Genomic DNA, 17,102 nt, shown 5'->3' with positions numbered 1-17,102 from the left:
ATTTTTCCCAACTCTTGTGTGTATAAATTAAAACATACATAATTAAGACCCCACAATGTTAGGGATCTTAAGAATCAGACTGTTTGCAGAATTGCAATTATGAGTTACATATCTACATTTCCTCTAATTCACACTGTCAGCACTTACACTGCTTTTTTTTTTTTAATTTCTTCATTCCCATTTCACTGAGAATGGAACTGAAACATACAAATAACAGAACTGATCAATCAAAAATCCAGCTGAAATACTCTAACAATCAAAGTCCATGCCCAGCAGGACCACTCAGATGACCATATTTAATTATAGGTTTCTATGGTTTTCTGAATTAGGAACAGATTTGCTTGCCCAAAGGCAGCCCACATCTCTCAATTGCCACTTTGGTTCTACCACACTGTCACACAATTTGCAACAGAGCTGAATTTGTTTCTTTGCCTATAAAGCTGCTTCACACAGAAATCTGAGGTTTGGCTGTTAATATCAATATTACTAAAAAATCAGAATACTCCACCAGCTTCACTGGGATGGTCTCAGACTGAAATCACAAACTCTCCAGGGAAAAGAGTCTTTCTACATTTCCTCTAGGATAAATTAAATCATGACATGACTCCCCAGAAACTATGTAACAAACAGTATGTCACTAACTGTAAGAGAGCTATCACTGATCAAAAGCCTAATTAAAAATAATAGTTACCCTTTCTTTTGTGCATATCTTCATATCATCCCCCTTTTTCATTTCCTCTTTTTGCCTCTAAAGGCAACTGAAAGAACGCTCAAAACTTATAGAGCTTTCTCTTTCAAATAGTTTAATTCACAAAAATGAATCTCACTTAGGAGAACATTCCATATTTCCACTTACCCTGGACATATAACTGTCCGGGTTGGGGAAAAATTACCATTTCTCTACCTCAAAGATGTAAACTTGCTGGGACATGCAAAAGAACACTCTCAGCTTTAACAGCTCCAGTATAGCCATTTCACAAGACAGAAAATATTCCATGGGGAACTTTTTTGTAAGCTCAGAGCCCTGATACATTGCTGTCAAAGGTAGCAGGCAAAACTGTCACTGTAAAAACCACATGCCAAAGAACAAACAAACTCTTTTTATTTCCTGAACTAGGGAATCCTCAGCAGTGAAAGCCTGCTAGGGAAGAGGTCTTCTAATGTTGCTCCATGTGCAGTAATCATGCTGCCAGGTGAACCAGGTCCAGCCCTGCCCAGAGGCTCCAAGGGCACACTGCAGCAGTGGAGCCCAGCAAGGCACAGCACACATAACCTGCTCACATGTGGTAAGGACAAACCAGAGCAGAGCTGTGCTGAGAGGACCACATCTTCCAGGCAGGAATAGCTGGTCCAAGAAGATACAGTAATTCTGAAACTAAGCACTAACTTCCAGACTCTCCTCTCCTCTGGGAGTGTCATGTTGGACAAGGGGTTTTTTGTAGAGGGAGAACGCATTACTTCTAACTTAGACATAGCAATCGTCCATACATTGCTCCGAGTTCTATATTGGTTTTACTGCATGGCAAGATAGAAATCAAACCAGGAGTATCTGGTTCCAGCCAAAGGACCTGGCACACAGCCAGACTGTAGTTGTACAGTAAGTCACCTCTGTGACTTAAAAAGGGAATCCATACAGCTGCCAACATACAGCTGACATTTAACAAATAACAGATAGGAACAAGAAGAGAAGAAGGCAATAGGGCAGCCTCAGACTTCCCTCCCAGCTGACAGAAAGGCCTTCAGTCTTTTCACTACCCAAGGGCTGATGAGCTTTACTGAAGAGTCATTTTCCTGAGCCACCTTCCAGGAAGTTTTACACTAGAGGTGATACTCAAGCACAGGACTGTTCCTGTGTGCAAGAAGAGTTTCTGTTCTGGGAATTTAAATAAGCTTTATTTACCTAACTACAGTCTTCACATTGTTTATTCATTTTGTACGGTGAATGTTTGTTTATTGCTTCCCATGAACATTTATCTTTCAGTTTACCTGTTCATATGAATTTTTTAAGTTCCACCTTTTTTACACCAGTCCTAAGTTCCTAAACTACAGGTGGGCAACTCCAAGGAGAAAATAAGAGAATAAACAAAACATCTTCACCATTAACCTTTCAAAGCTACTTTCAGTCTCAATGGTCTCAATCCACGTCCTGACAAACACATCTCGGACTTCTTCCCTACAGCTCTGACCACCAGTCTGTGAAAACTCACCACAACAGCTCATCAGCATGGTTGCAATTAACTGCATGGAACAGGAATTGGAATTATTAACATATTTAGGCCACTGCAGTTCTTAGAGGAATGACTATACTTTAATACTGTTTGTACATAATACACAAACCTGGAGTCAGGGTATCAAAAGAACAACAGTTGATATCTTTAAATTAAAGGAGTCAATGCTGCTCTTCTGGACACTAATTTGGGAATCAGTGAAAATTAAGCTCCTTGTATCATAAAAGACAGGAAACAAATCCTGAGGTGGTCTTCAGAAGTCTCTCTCCTCTGACTCCTAAACTGGTCTTGGCCAGATAAAGAATGAACTAAGATTAGAGACCCACTTCCTTTATTACTTACAGTAAAGTCAGCTTGGACTGCAGATCCAGAACTGAAGTGAAATGAGATCATAATCATTTGCCTCTAAAAACAGCTACAGAAGATAGATATGAAAAAGAGAGACACTAACATGCACACTTCAACACTGAGTAAAGCACAGTAAAGAAAAAACATAGGAAATCTCCACAATAAAAATGTTCCCAACTATGCTTTAATTCACATGTTAATCTCAAGTCATAGAAATGTCTTTCTTGCGTAATCAGTATATTGTAGCAACTCACTGCTTCCACTCCTTGGGACATTGTCCCTTAATCTAGACCTTACTTAAATACATTGTAAAACTACATCCAGAATTTCACTCAGTAAAAATACAAACAAAACCAACATCATTTTAAAACATTTCACAAACTTTATGTTAGAAGACTTAATGAAGGGAGAAAAAAACCAATCACAATTCAAAGTGACTTATCCTGTCCTTGATACTCAGCTTGGAGAGTTAAATACAAAAGTGCTCTATTGGCCACTTTAGCAGTTTTCACAAAGTTGATGAAAGACCTGCTACATTACCAATCAGTGTCAACACACTAAATGCCTTCTCATAGTTACACAGCTTTACTGTGTGTCTCTCTGCATGTATACGACCACAGAGGAAAAAAACACAAGAACACAACAAAGTCCATCCCTTGGAACCACTCGGACATATTTAGTGAGAAATAAATATTGGGCAGCATTGAAAACCTACCCAGAAATATTTCCCTAACTATTCCTTGCAACTACCTGACAGCACACACACACAAAAATATCATCTGTACATCAAGAACTAAATCCAATAAATAGAAATAAAAGAAAGCACCAGTTAAGTAAGACCACCATTACAGGGAATCAGTTAAGCATCAAAGCGCTTATGACCTTATGCAGACAGAAGCGAGATAAGAAAATTAAAGATGTTTCTCTCACCTTGGAATAAAAATGCTTTGCTGGCATTGTGTAGTCCTGACACTTGTGTTACCCCCAGGGTTGTGTTCACCAGATCCAGCTCTGTGATGATATCAATTTGTAAGTCAGGATCCATTCCAAATCCTACAGCTGTTGGAGGCAGAGAGAGTTAGATCAATTTTTATTTCAAATCACGTAATGCAAAGAACAGAGAAGAGTACCTAGCACAGACATTTCTAGTACCTTCCCACTCACATACACACTGTACACAGTAATTACTTATAAGACAGTGGCTCTGCTGCAGGAAAGAGAAGATATTCTATTCCAAGTCTTTCAATTAAACTATTTCCTTCCCAGAGATTTTACTACGCACATGTTAAAACATTCTAAAACTGATATATTTATCCAGTATCTTCATAAGGTGAAAGAGTAATAAATAAAGGAAAACATAACCACCTATGCAAAACAATGAGAGAGATTTGCAGCATTCATCTATTGGCCACACTATTTCCAGGGAGATGTAAGGACTGAAAATTCCTCTCACATTTCCTACCTAGCTGCAACCAACTGACCAGGCCACAGCTCATAGCCTAAATGTAATCCGTTTTCCCAGCTGGACCAAAGAACCCTGGAGGAGATATGGTAGTAGGGGAAATAACACCATCCTGTAGACTAAGAGCCTTGGGTGACTCACCAAAGTGTTTGATACTGTTTCTGAAGCACACCTCTGTTGTTGCCAAAGTCTACCTACAAACAGCAGACATTCACTGACCCAAACCAGCTGCAGCACCTCTGGGCTGTGGGAAAGCCTACTGGAAAAGTACAAACCTAAACCTGAAATTCATAAAAGGCTTATGGCCAGGAAATTCCTGGGTACTCTTCAATCTGGTAGGGACCTGATGGGATTGACAGAAAAGACACAGACTCCACAAGTTTGAAAATGCCATGTTGATGAGCTCAGGGCAACTTGATGGTTAGTACACCAAATTCATCAAACATACCTCCTTTTTTCTAGGGATGGGAAGAGGTCAGCCTGACCTCAGTGTTGCTCTCAACACAGCAGTTAAGAGGGACGTGAGATCTGCCTGAGACACAGGTCAAATACCTCATGTGGAATCCAAACATTTTCCTAATAAAATTTTTCAGTAACATCATTAGTAACAGGAGCAGGCTCCAAGAACGAAATCCTGACACAGCTGAAGTCAGTGGTAAAAGTCCCATTGACTTCCATGGAGCAAGGACATTACCTGTAAGGCATGTCCAGATTGATTTCCACTAAGTGGACTTCACACTTAGGTCTAAATTGGTTGATTTGTTATTCCAGGACTATACTTCTGAATCATTTAAGCAGCAAGTACTCTAGTTTGATTCTTTGAAAGGCTCTGAGAAACTACTGAGGTGTACAGAACGAACAAGAAGTTACATATACTACTCATAAATCTTCTGTACTCCAGCACTTTCTCTTTTCCTCAAGGATTAAAAGTTGTTGGAATAACATGTTGTGCTAAGGTAGAGGATTCTACTCCACAAGAGACAGAGCAGTAAAAAATACTGAAAACACAGCTTTAGGAGGTCTCTAGCAACCTTACTCTAGAAAGAAAATTAACATCTAGAGGCATCTGATGGAACTGAAGCTCCAAGAGTGCTGACACATCCATACATACACAGTGCTTTCATAAGGATATGGGATAAACACCTTTTTTAGAAAATTGGAATTGGAGAATATTAGAGAACCCAGATAAACTTCTTCAAAGGTAAAAGCTTCCCAGATAATCAGCAATATCACCAGGCTTTTAGTACTATCTTTGACTTCCACCCTAGACACTCAGGCATTGAATGACCACAACTGACACTGTCCACATTGGTGCACCAAGAACACCTTTCCCTCCTGGAATAAAGACCAGCACCAAAACAAGAAAGGACTTGTTATTCTTCTAAGGTTTTCATTCAAGAGAAAAGCAGCACAATGTAAATGGTGTGAACTTACCTATCAGCAAAGACAAGTGTTTGCAGTCCCTGTGAGAAACAAGGGTATGCTGTCCCTCATTAGAAAGGGGTTACATCTATTCAGATCAGCAATAATCTACTAATATGAAGGGAGGTCAAGTAGGTACTAAAACTTGCTCAACAGAAAGGACAAGCTGCGTTCAGTAAGACAAATCTCAACCCCATTTAAGTGAAAGCTCTGTCACAGCCATCAACAGGGTGGGGACAGAAACCACAGTGAGCAAGTATAGGCACTCCCATAAATCACAGTAGCTCCACTGCTCTATTAAAGCTGTTTATTCCAGCCTGAATACCCAAGGCTCAACAAGTATACATCACTGTAGCTCCACAGGTTTCAATTTATGCCAGTGAAGGACCTTGTGTGACAGCTTCGCTGTTCTCCCTCCCAGCTTTTAAAATACTTTCGAAAACAGAGACCATTTCTAATGTCACAGTAACTATTTAGCAAGAATCTACACTGCTTTAAATATCTAGTCATTTTCCTGAGCTGGGTCTTCAAACGGCAGCAGGCACTCAAAAACCTAGTTAACAATTAATAAACAACAAATCAGCAGCTTCAGTATGATAACCAAGTCTCCTTTTCCCCTGTGGTCTCCCCCAGTCTATCAGACAGATACCACAGGCATATCAGCCACACTTGCATCTAGTATTTCATGCTGTCTCTCTTCAGTGGAACAAGCAGCTGGAATTACCATCTCTTTCTGAAGTAAAAATTAAGCATCAAGCCGTCTGCTCTCACTGGAGAGCTGTGCAACGCCTGGGCCCGATTCTGGATGATGTTGCTTTCAATTCCTATTTAAAGTAATTGGGCCATTTCCCTTCAATCAGTGGCTTACACAAGCAACACTCCAAATGCTTCAGGCAGGTGGGCGGGAGTAAAAATCATCTCAGGACTTGGTGGATTCGGCCCAATGTGAACTGAAGGCACTACAGTAGATTAGAGGATTAAGCTATATAATTATGAATGATGTCACTAGGAAATCCCTAAAAGAAATTAATTCTGCCTTACAGCTCTGACAGCTTTTATTCTCTGCTTCTGCCTTTATCACCTACACCCAAGCACCAGCAATCATGCCACGCTCCATCTAGCTAATGTGCAGCCATGCAACATATGGAGCACATTTATAATCTCCTCGACATGTGTAACGTGCTATTTGGGGATGGAAAAACTTTTACTTAAAGCACACTCAACACAACCAAGCCATTTGCACGTGCCCACGTGAAACCATTCAAATGGTAAGGAAGAAGCATTTTGCTCTTTCCTCTCACAACTTCAGTGGCAATTGTTGCATATAAAGAACTTTCCGAGTAGTAGAGTTTTGGGTCCTGTTGACCATTTAAAGTCTCTGTGTTCACTATCAAGGGTAACACCACTATGAAAGGGACGGGCGGTATTTTCTTCCAACTATTTTTATGCCGCATGTCTCTGTAGGTTTTTATGAGGTTATAATCACTATAAGGATTTAATTATAAAACATTAATTCATTTGCACTTCTGATAATTGTGCCGGGTGATTTCCTTGAGAATAGCTACAAGCACCACGGCGAAACGTGCCCCTCAGCAGCTCCAACCGAGGAGGAGCGGTACCCGGGGACCAAGAACAAAGCCTTCGCAAGGAACAAGAAGCGGTACTTGGGTCGCGCAAGGCTGGAGAGACATCGGAGCCGGCACGGCACCGGCTGGAATAACGCGCTCGCAGCCGCATCCCGCCCGTACCGCCGCGCCCCCCGCCCGGTACCGCGGGCAGCTCCGCGCACCGCCCGCCCGGACCCCGCGCCGCCCGCCGCTCTCCCGCTCCCGCTCCCCGCGGGGCGCAGCCCGCACGCCGCTCTCGCAAAACTTTCCCACGCCTGCCCCCAGCCCCGCGGAGCGGCCGCCCCGCCGGGGCCGAGCCCGGCTGCGCCCCGCGGAGCCCCGCGCCCGCCCCGCTCGGCGCAGCGGGGGATGCCCGGCCCCGCCGCGGCGCCTGCCGGCACGGCCGGGGCGGCTCCCGCTCCCCGCCGCCTCCCCGCAAAGTTTCCGCCCGCCGCCGGCACACTCCGGGCGGCGGCCCGGCCCTCGCTCCCCGGGGAGGTGACCGGGGCAGACCCCGGCCCCGCCACTGACCCCGGCCCAGCCCCTCACCTGCCCCGGCGGCGGCCGCACACGCCCAGAGGAGCAGGAGGAGACCCATCGGCGCGGCGCGGGCGGCGGTGCCCGCTCGCTCCCTCCCCGCCCGCCGGCAGCTGCTGCGGAGCCGCACCGAGCCCAGCGGAGCCGAGCGCAGCCTCCGACGCGCGGAGCGGCTCCGGCAGGAGGCGGCGGCGGCTCCGCCCGCTGCCCAGGCGCGGCCCCGACGCCCCCGCAGCGGGGGCTCCCCGCCCGCCCCCCGCCGTGACGCGCGGCCCCCCCGGGCCTCGCCAGCGCCGCCGCCCGGCCACGGCCGCGCACAGAGCGGAGCGGGGGAGCCCCGCGCGGCGCAGCCGGCCCCGCTCCCCCGGAACGGGAACCTTCCCCCAGCGAGAGGTGCCCGCCGCCCGCTGCGGCACGTCCCGCGGCCCAGGCGGGTGCGAGGTGCGGCCGCGCAGCTCCGCCAGCGGCTCCAGGGCACCTTCCCCTTCTTCTCGGCGTAAGAATCAACCTTCATTAACTATTTACTCGTAGTAATAATTTATGCCACGTATGAATAAACACAAAGAAGTTCTGAGATATAATACAGAAACCTGTGCCATTCCTCGGCTTCTTGCATGTCCTTGCTGAACTCCCGTAACTGCGCTTTCATGTCTCTAACGTGTAAAAGGGAGGTAAAGTATTTAAAGATACTCGTGAGCCATATGAGAATCTGCTCTGATAGCTGTTCTAAAACCTGTCTTCAAGTATTTCTTCGTTCCAGCCTTTTAATTTGGCTCGGTCCTTGGCAAGGAACAGCATACCACATGCCTCAGTTATATGCAATGACTCTTCCCTGCAGAACACCTCATTTAATTTTGAAGGACAATTTACTGGCCCCAGATGATGTTCCCACCCTACCGAACAGGAGCAGAGTGAGATTTCCAGTTGATGTACAGTTCAAAGCCCCAGGATCATCCTCTCTGCTGCTTCCCCTCATCGTGATTTTGTGCTGCACAGTGCAGATTCCAGCCATCTTAAACGTTAAATAATAAGCTGTACATTTGGACAAAGTTAGGATGATACCATAAAAATCATGCCCACCTTAGGGGTGCAGTTGCATTCATACACATTTACATTGGCAAGAGCAGTCTGACTTGGTTGCCTAATTACTTAATTAGTGAGATGTCTGGAAACAGCTGTTCCTGGCTGCCAGCAAGGTAATGCACTCCAGGAAACCTCTGGGGTGGCCACTCAGAAAGCACCTCAGTAATTTATCTCCAGTGCACCAAAACAACTTTTTTTCTTCGACTGTAACTTTGCAGCTTCTTCCCTTTGGCTAGGGTGCCCTGTTGTCAGCCACGGGGCGTGAGGAGGGGTACACACATGGTATATAAGTGTGTGTGGATGTACACCGACACTCTACATAACCATAGCAACAAGACAAAGAGGCAATGGTACCTCAGCACGTGAAGACACACCCCTCTATTCCATCCTGGAAACATCAGTGTTCTGCATAGCAGTTACTATCTGATTCTAGAGATTTCTTTTTGTGGAGCAGGTCTGTATATCAAATTCTTGTTAGCTTAGATCTGTTTGTGCTTATCTGGTAGTAAAACCTGTGTCTATCTAGACACCAAATTGAATCTAATTCAAGTTTTCCATTTTCCACTTGATGCAGAGTCTTAAGTGGATATACAATTTAAACTGGTTGTAGATGATTCTCAGACAGATCTGTTTAACCTAAGTCTGGATTAAATGCCATTTATAAAAAAATTACTGTGGGTACATGCAAAAATTTGCACCATGTTATCAGCTGTGAAGCCCAGTTTCAAACACATCTTGAGCAATCTCAGGGATAAAGAATATCCTAACCATTGCTGGTTTGTTCTTCTGTTCACCATAAGCATCCAAAAGCCCACAGGTACTGCAAAAGTAGCACAAGAAGCTTGGTAAAAAGTGAGTGCTCTGAAAAAGGCTGGTCCCACAGTTGTAGCTCTTCCTGTAGTCCAGCTCAATGCCCAAATGATCACACATTTGGAGAGCATTTGGAGAGCACATATGTTCAGCTGCTCATATGGAGAAAGGATAGGGCAAATGGATGGAAAACAAGAAATCCCCTTCTTACAGCCAACACTATTCTTACACGTCCCCTAATGGCAACAAATCATCTTCCTTTATCACCAGAAAATCTGACCTTCTGATATGTTCTTATGGGAAGTATAAATAGCTGAAAAGCCTGACTTCCAGATAAGAACTGTGTTCCTGAATATTCATAGCAATAAAAAAAAAAAAAAATCTGAAGGTACTTTTGCAATAGTGAAACGTTTGTCCTGGAAACTGAGCTGGATTTCAGCTCAGATAATACTCCTATGAATATTGTTCTTGCACTCTCCGTTGGTCATTGAATGCATCTTGGTTTTGACCTAAATTACTGTGAAGTTGCTAACTGTGTGGTGTTAAACCATTAGTCCTGCCAGCCACAAAGCTTGTGACATTTTGTAGTTTGAGGAAGGATTTTTGGGCGGGCCCAGTGTCTCTCTGAGCAGTTTCAGGGCTGTCTGCGTGCCACAGCTAAAATGCAATTAAAAGCACTATTACTTCACGGGTACCTTAGTACGTGTGGGCTCCGTTGCCAGCTGCACTGCAAACGCTGGGAGACAGCAGTGCTTCCACCTAGGAGAAAAAATTATATATATATAAGAAAAATAAAAGAAAAACAAAGCCCACCACCTGTAGCTCATGGGGTAGAAAACCTCCTCCATTCACAAATAAGGCTTGCGTCCCTGGAAAGCCTGCCTGCACGGGGATACCTGAGATCCGTAAGAGCCAAGTTTGCTTTGCCGCCAGTAGAGGGCAAGAATTAGCAGCCGCCCTTACACCCAATTACTGCGAAGAGGAGTAGGTGAAAAGGGAGGGGGGATTACTACACGCCGTGTTTGCCTTACCCACTGACAAATACTTGTAAAGGACTATAGAATCAGTTCAGCAGGCTAAAAGTATCCACGTTAGAGTTTATAATTACATAGGTAACTAACAAATACATCAGAGTGAAACCTTACAAAGAGAAATCATTTTTCTACTTCTGTACACAGTCATGGAGCAATACCTACTGCTTTTTTTTTTTTTTTTTTTTTTTTTTTTTTTTACTATTTTTAATTCCCAAACACATGGCTAGCTAATGTTCGAAGACTGAAAAGTCTAAACTAAACTTTACAGCTGAATAATCTATTTGGTGTGTGTCCTTCAACCTCCATGCTGACCATACGAATTTCAGCACCAAAAGAGTAAAACTATTTCAGACTAAGCAAACAGTGAGCACTGTAGTAGAACATGTGCCTTTCTTGCAGTTGTTAAGTAACATGCATTGGTTTAAATTGTGGCCATGGTGAATCCATACAACCAGGTTAAAAGGACATGGATTTTTATCTGTTCCCTTGAGTTTAAAGATTTGATGCAGTAGATGCCTAATGGTGACAGCAAATGACTCTCTCTTACTCCCAAAATCAGTGTGTTGCATCATTGACTTACACTGGTTGATTTTGGGTGTTTGACACATTCCATGTGCCTCAGTTTTTCCTCCTGATAAGGGTATTAGTGGCACTTAGCTTTCTCTCAGGACTCTCATGATGCTTGCTGGTAACTTTGGACTTCCCCAAAATGAAATCTGCCTGCACAGATAACGTGCAAAGAGTGACTGTAGTCTCCCATCACCAGGTCCTACCAGCTCCTTTACCCACGCAGGCACTTTTCAGAGAAATGCAAGCTTAAAGACAGAACGAAGTACCAGAAGTGGTGAAACAGTCCTGCCACTTAGCTATAGAGTAGAGTCTTATGTAGCTTAGAGTCTTCAGGCTCAGACCCTCGCCTGAAATGAATCATGCACTTGGCATGGGTATCTCTTGTGTTACCATTTTTGATGACACGTCCTGACATCGTGCTTCAGCTACTGTATTTGGGGAAAGTTTCTCTAAAGCTCGTGTCTGCCGACAGTGAAACAGGTTGGACAAGTACCATTTCCATAGCAGGCTGGGAAGGGAAGAACCTGCTTTCCAAATCAGCGTTGTGGCACATGGCCCTCACCGCATGGCAGGAATTCAACTTCAAACACAAGGTATGATAACACCCCAAACTGTTCCTTACACTTTCCTTCTTCACTTGCTCCTCCTTTCAGCCCTCCATTTACATCTCCAGTAGATATGAACCTCTCCTGTTTTTAACAGTTAACAACCTTTGGGATGATTGAATTGATAGGATAAGAAGGATTTAAGCAAATCCAGTTGGTCCTCTGTTAAGCAATCAATTGTTCCACAAGGTACAGAACACTCAATAGCTAAGAAACCAGCCATTTAAATGATACTTGTTTCTGCAGCTGTGCAACATCCCCATTTCCCAGGAGGGCTGTTTCCAGTTGCTGCTCAATGTTTCTAACAATCAAATGGATCAATTCTGCAGATACCTTAAGGCTGTGTGTTAAGTAAGAATGATGTTTGTGGTGTGTGTTGGGTTGAGAAGGAGGTGGTGGAAAAAGAGACATTTCATTCACCAGAAAAGTTCATGTAATTTCTGTTTTAAACACTGGACATTTATTTAGAGTCTTTAGAGCCCATACATTATTGAATAATTTTAATTTATCACATCCAAATATATTAGGCAAATATACAATACAATAAATTGCATTTGTACACATAAATACAAAATTTGAGGTAGGGCCTCAAGAATAATGATATCTGAAATTAACAACATACAGCAACATAATATGTACTACATGAGATATATATATGATGCATTCTTTGTAACAATATATCTTTTGCACATACAGCTAATGCAAAAATTTTAATGATCTGGTTAGGGTACAAATCTTTATCCATAGGCAGCAGTACCCCATAGAATGCCTGTAAATATATATATATATTTATATATGACATTACGCAAGTAATTAAGATTTAACCCATCAGCGATGGGTCTGTAATAAAGTGCCATAGGACACAGGGAGCAAATTCTCAGCTGGTGTAAATTGTCACAGCTCCAGACAAAGCTGTGACAATTTATACCAGCCAAGCATCTACCTTACAAGGTAATACTACATAATATAAAGGACAGATAACAACATGTTTTAGTGAATTTTCCTAGCAATGGAAGATAGCTATAAGGCAAATGGTTACCTGAAGATGTATTTAAATGTTATGGGCAAATAAAAATATTGAAAGCATTAAGATCCAACCTAGTTCTCACATTATGATAAACCCCTCAGGAAAACCTTCTCTCTTTAGTGATAGGCTGCCTGAGGGTGACAAAGGCAGAAATCCCCTCCCACCTCAAGTCACCAACCTGAGACCCTCAGGAATATCAAGCTCTGACCGTCTTACAGGTACCTTATGTGCACACCATCTAACTACAAACCAAGCAACAAGTGTCTCTTGCAACAGCAGAACAGAGAAGCTTTCTGGGATGCCTCTGGTCAGAAAGCTCTGCTGTCTGCAACCCATAGTTCCTACAAGTCTGTCCTTGATTGCAAGAAGAATTGGAGCTGCAGAATAAGAAACCAACAGGAGACCAATGACTGCCATGCATAAACATTGCTTTAACACAGGCAAAAAGAAGTCATATTATCCATACAACTGTACATAACAAAAAGACCAAAGGTATTTAAAATCAGTGTTGGAATTTGATGGCAAGAGATAGTCACACAGTGTATCAGAAGCAATGATCTTCAGTGTGGAGGCACATCTAATGTGGTCAGTGGAGCAGAAACGAATCAAAAGACTACTTGGACTCAATTGAAACATCAGATAAAGACAATCCAAGTCTTTCTCAATTAAAGGTCATTTTGTTAAACCCTTCTTTTGGAAACAAAGTGCTGCCTTGTCTAGCTGAAACACAGGTTTTGAACATTGCATATTAAAAACACTAGGAAGACCCCAAAGAATTTGAAGATGGCAAGCATTTGCATTAGGTATAATCTTTAATGCATACAATAATGCATCTCAGCTCATCCAGAAATTCAATTTAATTTCAAAGAAAAAATATGCATCATCATTTCACCAAATTTAAACATTTTTTACTCACAAGATAGATAGATCTGAAAGTACATACATCACATTTTTACTAATATGGCTTTTTCCCCTCCTTTTTTTTCTTTTAAAGATCTTTACTGTTATGCTATTAGTTACTAAATTTATTTTTAGAAAATTATCAAAGTACATGCAAACTTTCCTTAGAACGTGGTAAATGAAGTGCATTCCCAAACTTCAAGGTAACTTCTCAGTTAAAGAAGACACTGCTGGTTAATTTAATCTCAACTTTCAGATTTGAACAGTAAAATACTTTAGAAAAAGTCTCATGTGACCAAAAAAAACCTCTGCTTTTCACGTACAGTGAAAATTTCACATCTTCTGTGATTTTTATATGCATTTCTCCCCTTTTCCAAAGGTTTTTGCAAGCCTAGCTATGGGGTCAAAGCTGAAGACAAAGATCAGCAAGCAAAAAAATCACAATCATCTGTTTACAGAGTTTCAAATTCAAGCTTAATCCTGTGCTAATGACTTAGCAGGCACAGGAACAACATCTAAATTAAAAGCAAGCAGATTAATTACATAAATCATGGAAAGCAATTCAGTTGCAATTTCACATGCAGTCTGGTTTGGTAATCCAAGCCAAAAGATATCATACCCCAGCAGTATTACTTCAAATGATATCTCTTTCATAATTCAGGTAGGCAGTAGCTGACATCCTTACACTGAGGGAACTTTATGGCAATGAGTTAATCCCAGTTCCAGTGCAAGCCTTGAGACAAGCTGGTAAGTGAAAGGATTCAGTACTCTCAAATTATTTAGCTGTGTTTTCTCTTTTTCAAAGAGGACCAAACCTATGGGTATTTGTTATATTTGTTGTTGGTTTTTAGTGACATCAGTGGCGAAGACAAACTGGCTTGGACTCCAAAAATCAAACTGAGGTGCGAGGCAATGTTGGTCAAGAGAGACCCAAAACGATTTATCCCAACAGAAATGCGTAATTCCCAAGAGAGGTGCTGACTTAGAATCACAGAATCATTAGGTTCCTTTCTGCACCCAGGGAAGGTCCCTCAGCCCCACCTAGATGTGGTAACCAAATTTCCAGCTCATCCTTGTAGACCTTCATGAGGTCAAACAGAGCATGGCTTCTCAAACCTGCCTCTGTCAGGAAAATAAAAGCCAGAAGTAAGAATAGCATGTTTTTTATTAAAACAGCAGGCAAAGCTGAAGCAAGGGGGAACAGCTTTAAGGCAGAGAAGCTCACAGGAGGGTCCTGTCTTGCTGCTGTGTGAGACAGGGACCAACAAGAGCCCGTGGAGATTCAGGCGTCAGTGTAAAATATTGTGGAATCTGCCCTCCCTGCCCTGGGTGACAACCCCTGATAGTGCGTCACTTGTCCTGTGTGAGGATTAAAGGTCTCCAGCAGTGCCTAGAACTGGCAACACTAATTGCCCCATGAAAGAGGAAGTTCAGCAAAATGAGTAATATATTTCATATACATATATATATACACACACACAGAGAAAAGGAGTTAACAATTTGTGGAAGTGTTACTGTAAAGTTTAGTTTTTTGTTTTCTTCAACGGGATGAAACAACACACCTACTGATCTACGGACACACATGAACTGAGGATTTACCTGAGACCCTGTAATATGAAGACAGACAGACAAAAGAACGGGATAGAAACAGCCCCTGAAAGGAAAGAACCATTTACAGGCTACTACAGTAGTGTCTGTGGGGAGGAAAAAACTGGCTAAACTACTAAGCTCATCATTTCTACACTGATTGGTAAGATATTTATAGGGACAAAAACATCACTAGCACACACTGCATGAACACTGATCACTGTTAAAAAATATCATATATGTATGTATAGGATATAACAAGATAATAAATGTTAATTTTGCCAATTATTGAAGATATATTTTTCTCCCTCATTCTAGTGCATTTACAATAAGTTGGGCTAATTTTCTATTTAGGTAAATAAATGTACTCTTAAAAAGCTCTATTTTTTACTCTGCCCAATAGGTAACAAAACTACATAAGTCTAATATTCATATGACTGCTTATATCTGATTTCTAAAATGTAATGATTTAGGATGTCCTACTGCTATGCAATGTTATGATGGCCATCTACTAAATTGTCCTCTCCCCCCAACCCTTGCATTTTCTAGATCTATTGTTGCATCTGTATGGATGACTGCAGTGGTTAATTATTGTGGATTTGGGGGTTTTTATTTAATGCAAATGTTTTAGTGAAAAAAATACCCTATGCACGTTTCAGAGAGAATACTGCTTTGAAGAATTTACGTGCTATATATATAATATATAGACAAGTGGGGTCCTGCTATTTCCCCATTGGTTGAAAGAGAAGAATACACCATCTGAAGGTTACAGGTTATATAAAGATGCTTATAGGCAAATTAATGGGGAGTCACAAAGTTGAACAGCACATCTAACTTCTAATAACTGTTTTCAGGTGGTAACTAGACTACACTTACCACTGTAAGAATACAAAGTTAGGCACAAATTATATGATGGCTTCTTGAGGAGATACTGTAAACAAAAGCAGAGAAACAAGGAAAATTATGTTCAGAGTATTGGAGTAAAGTGAGTAAAACCACAGGTGCACTTGGCGTGGAGCAAGTTTTCAGACACTTTGTATAACTGAGGCATTCCTAGTTGAAATGACAGATATCAAATTATCAAATGAAACATATGACAGGACTTTAAACAGTGATGCCCATACAACTAATTCTGGCACCATTTCCAAACCACTTCTAGACTCAAATGCAGTTTAGTCCCAGTCTCAATTGATCATTTTTAAAGATTTTGTTCTTATTTTTCTACTTGAAAAGATCAAATGGATTATCGTGCTTCTGTTCTCACCCCACATATTGCTTCCTGGTGTGCTGTTTCAAGGGTCTCCACTTGTTTAAATAACATAACAATCTCTCCAAGTTAGTATAAATCATAAAGGAGGTGTGCAGACCTGATGGGCCAAGGTTGGCTGTCAGTGTAGAAAAAGCAACCCCATTGCTATAGGAGCCTTATGCTGGATTTACATCAGGGCTTCAGGAGATCTTTGCTCCCTTCCATCATATTTGAGGGCTGAACTTTCCTTGGAACACACTGGTAGCAAAAGCCTCGTCCCATCACAGCCACCTGCTACAAGGGTGCTTGTGGGAAATGGGTCAAACTGCGCACATCATTTCCTCTTAAGATTTTTAGGTTTGGTTTTGTTTATTCCTACATCACCTGACAACACCTGGTTATGTCACCTGTCCCACACAGGGCTTTTGCTGTGTCACCAGGTACAGAACACGTCACGGGCATCACCTACACCTGGAAGTGGTCTAGTTAGGCCTTCCCTACAGCATGCAACAGTAAATCCTGCTTTCCTAAGCAACCACTTTCAGGCACTGTGGAAAAGAAAACAAGAAACAGTGGGGGGAAAAAAAATCAGAGAAGGCTGACAATGTTATTGCCACCCTTTTGTAATAATTA

The 17,102-nt window shown here is 42.3% G+C and overlaps 1 protein-coding gene across 1 annotated transcript in view; it reads right to left on the bottom strand.

The window, feature by feature from the left end:
* NELL1 (neural EGFL like 1) overlaps nucleotides 1–7,665 on the bottom strand; it is a gene marked incomplete at both ends in the record, with an annotated part of 289,446 nt that extends 281,781 nt beyond the window's left edge. Inside the window, 2 exons of the mRNA XM_082283926.1 lie at nucleotides 3,507–3,635; nucleotides 7,617–7,665. Coding sequence (XP_082140052.1) covers nucleotides 3,507–3,635; nucleotides 7,617–7,665 — 178 coding nt within the window. The remainder of the gene's footprint in view (nucleotides 1–3,506; nucleotides 3,636–7,616) is intronic.
* Nucleotides 7,666–17,102: the final 9,437 nt, after the last annotated feature.

This window comes from Coloeus monedula, assembly GCF_965178545.1.
Source record: "Coloeus monedula genome assembly, chromosome: 6".
NCBI classification, from domain to species: domain Eukaryota; kingdom Metazoa; phylum Chordata; class Aves; order Passeriformes; family Corvidae; genus Coloeus; species Coloeus monedula.
This window is presented reverse-complemented; position numbering and strand designations above follow the sequence as displayed.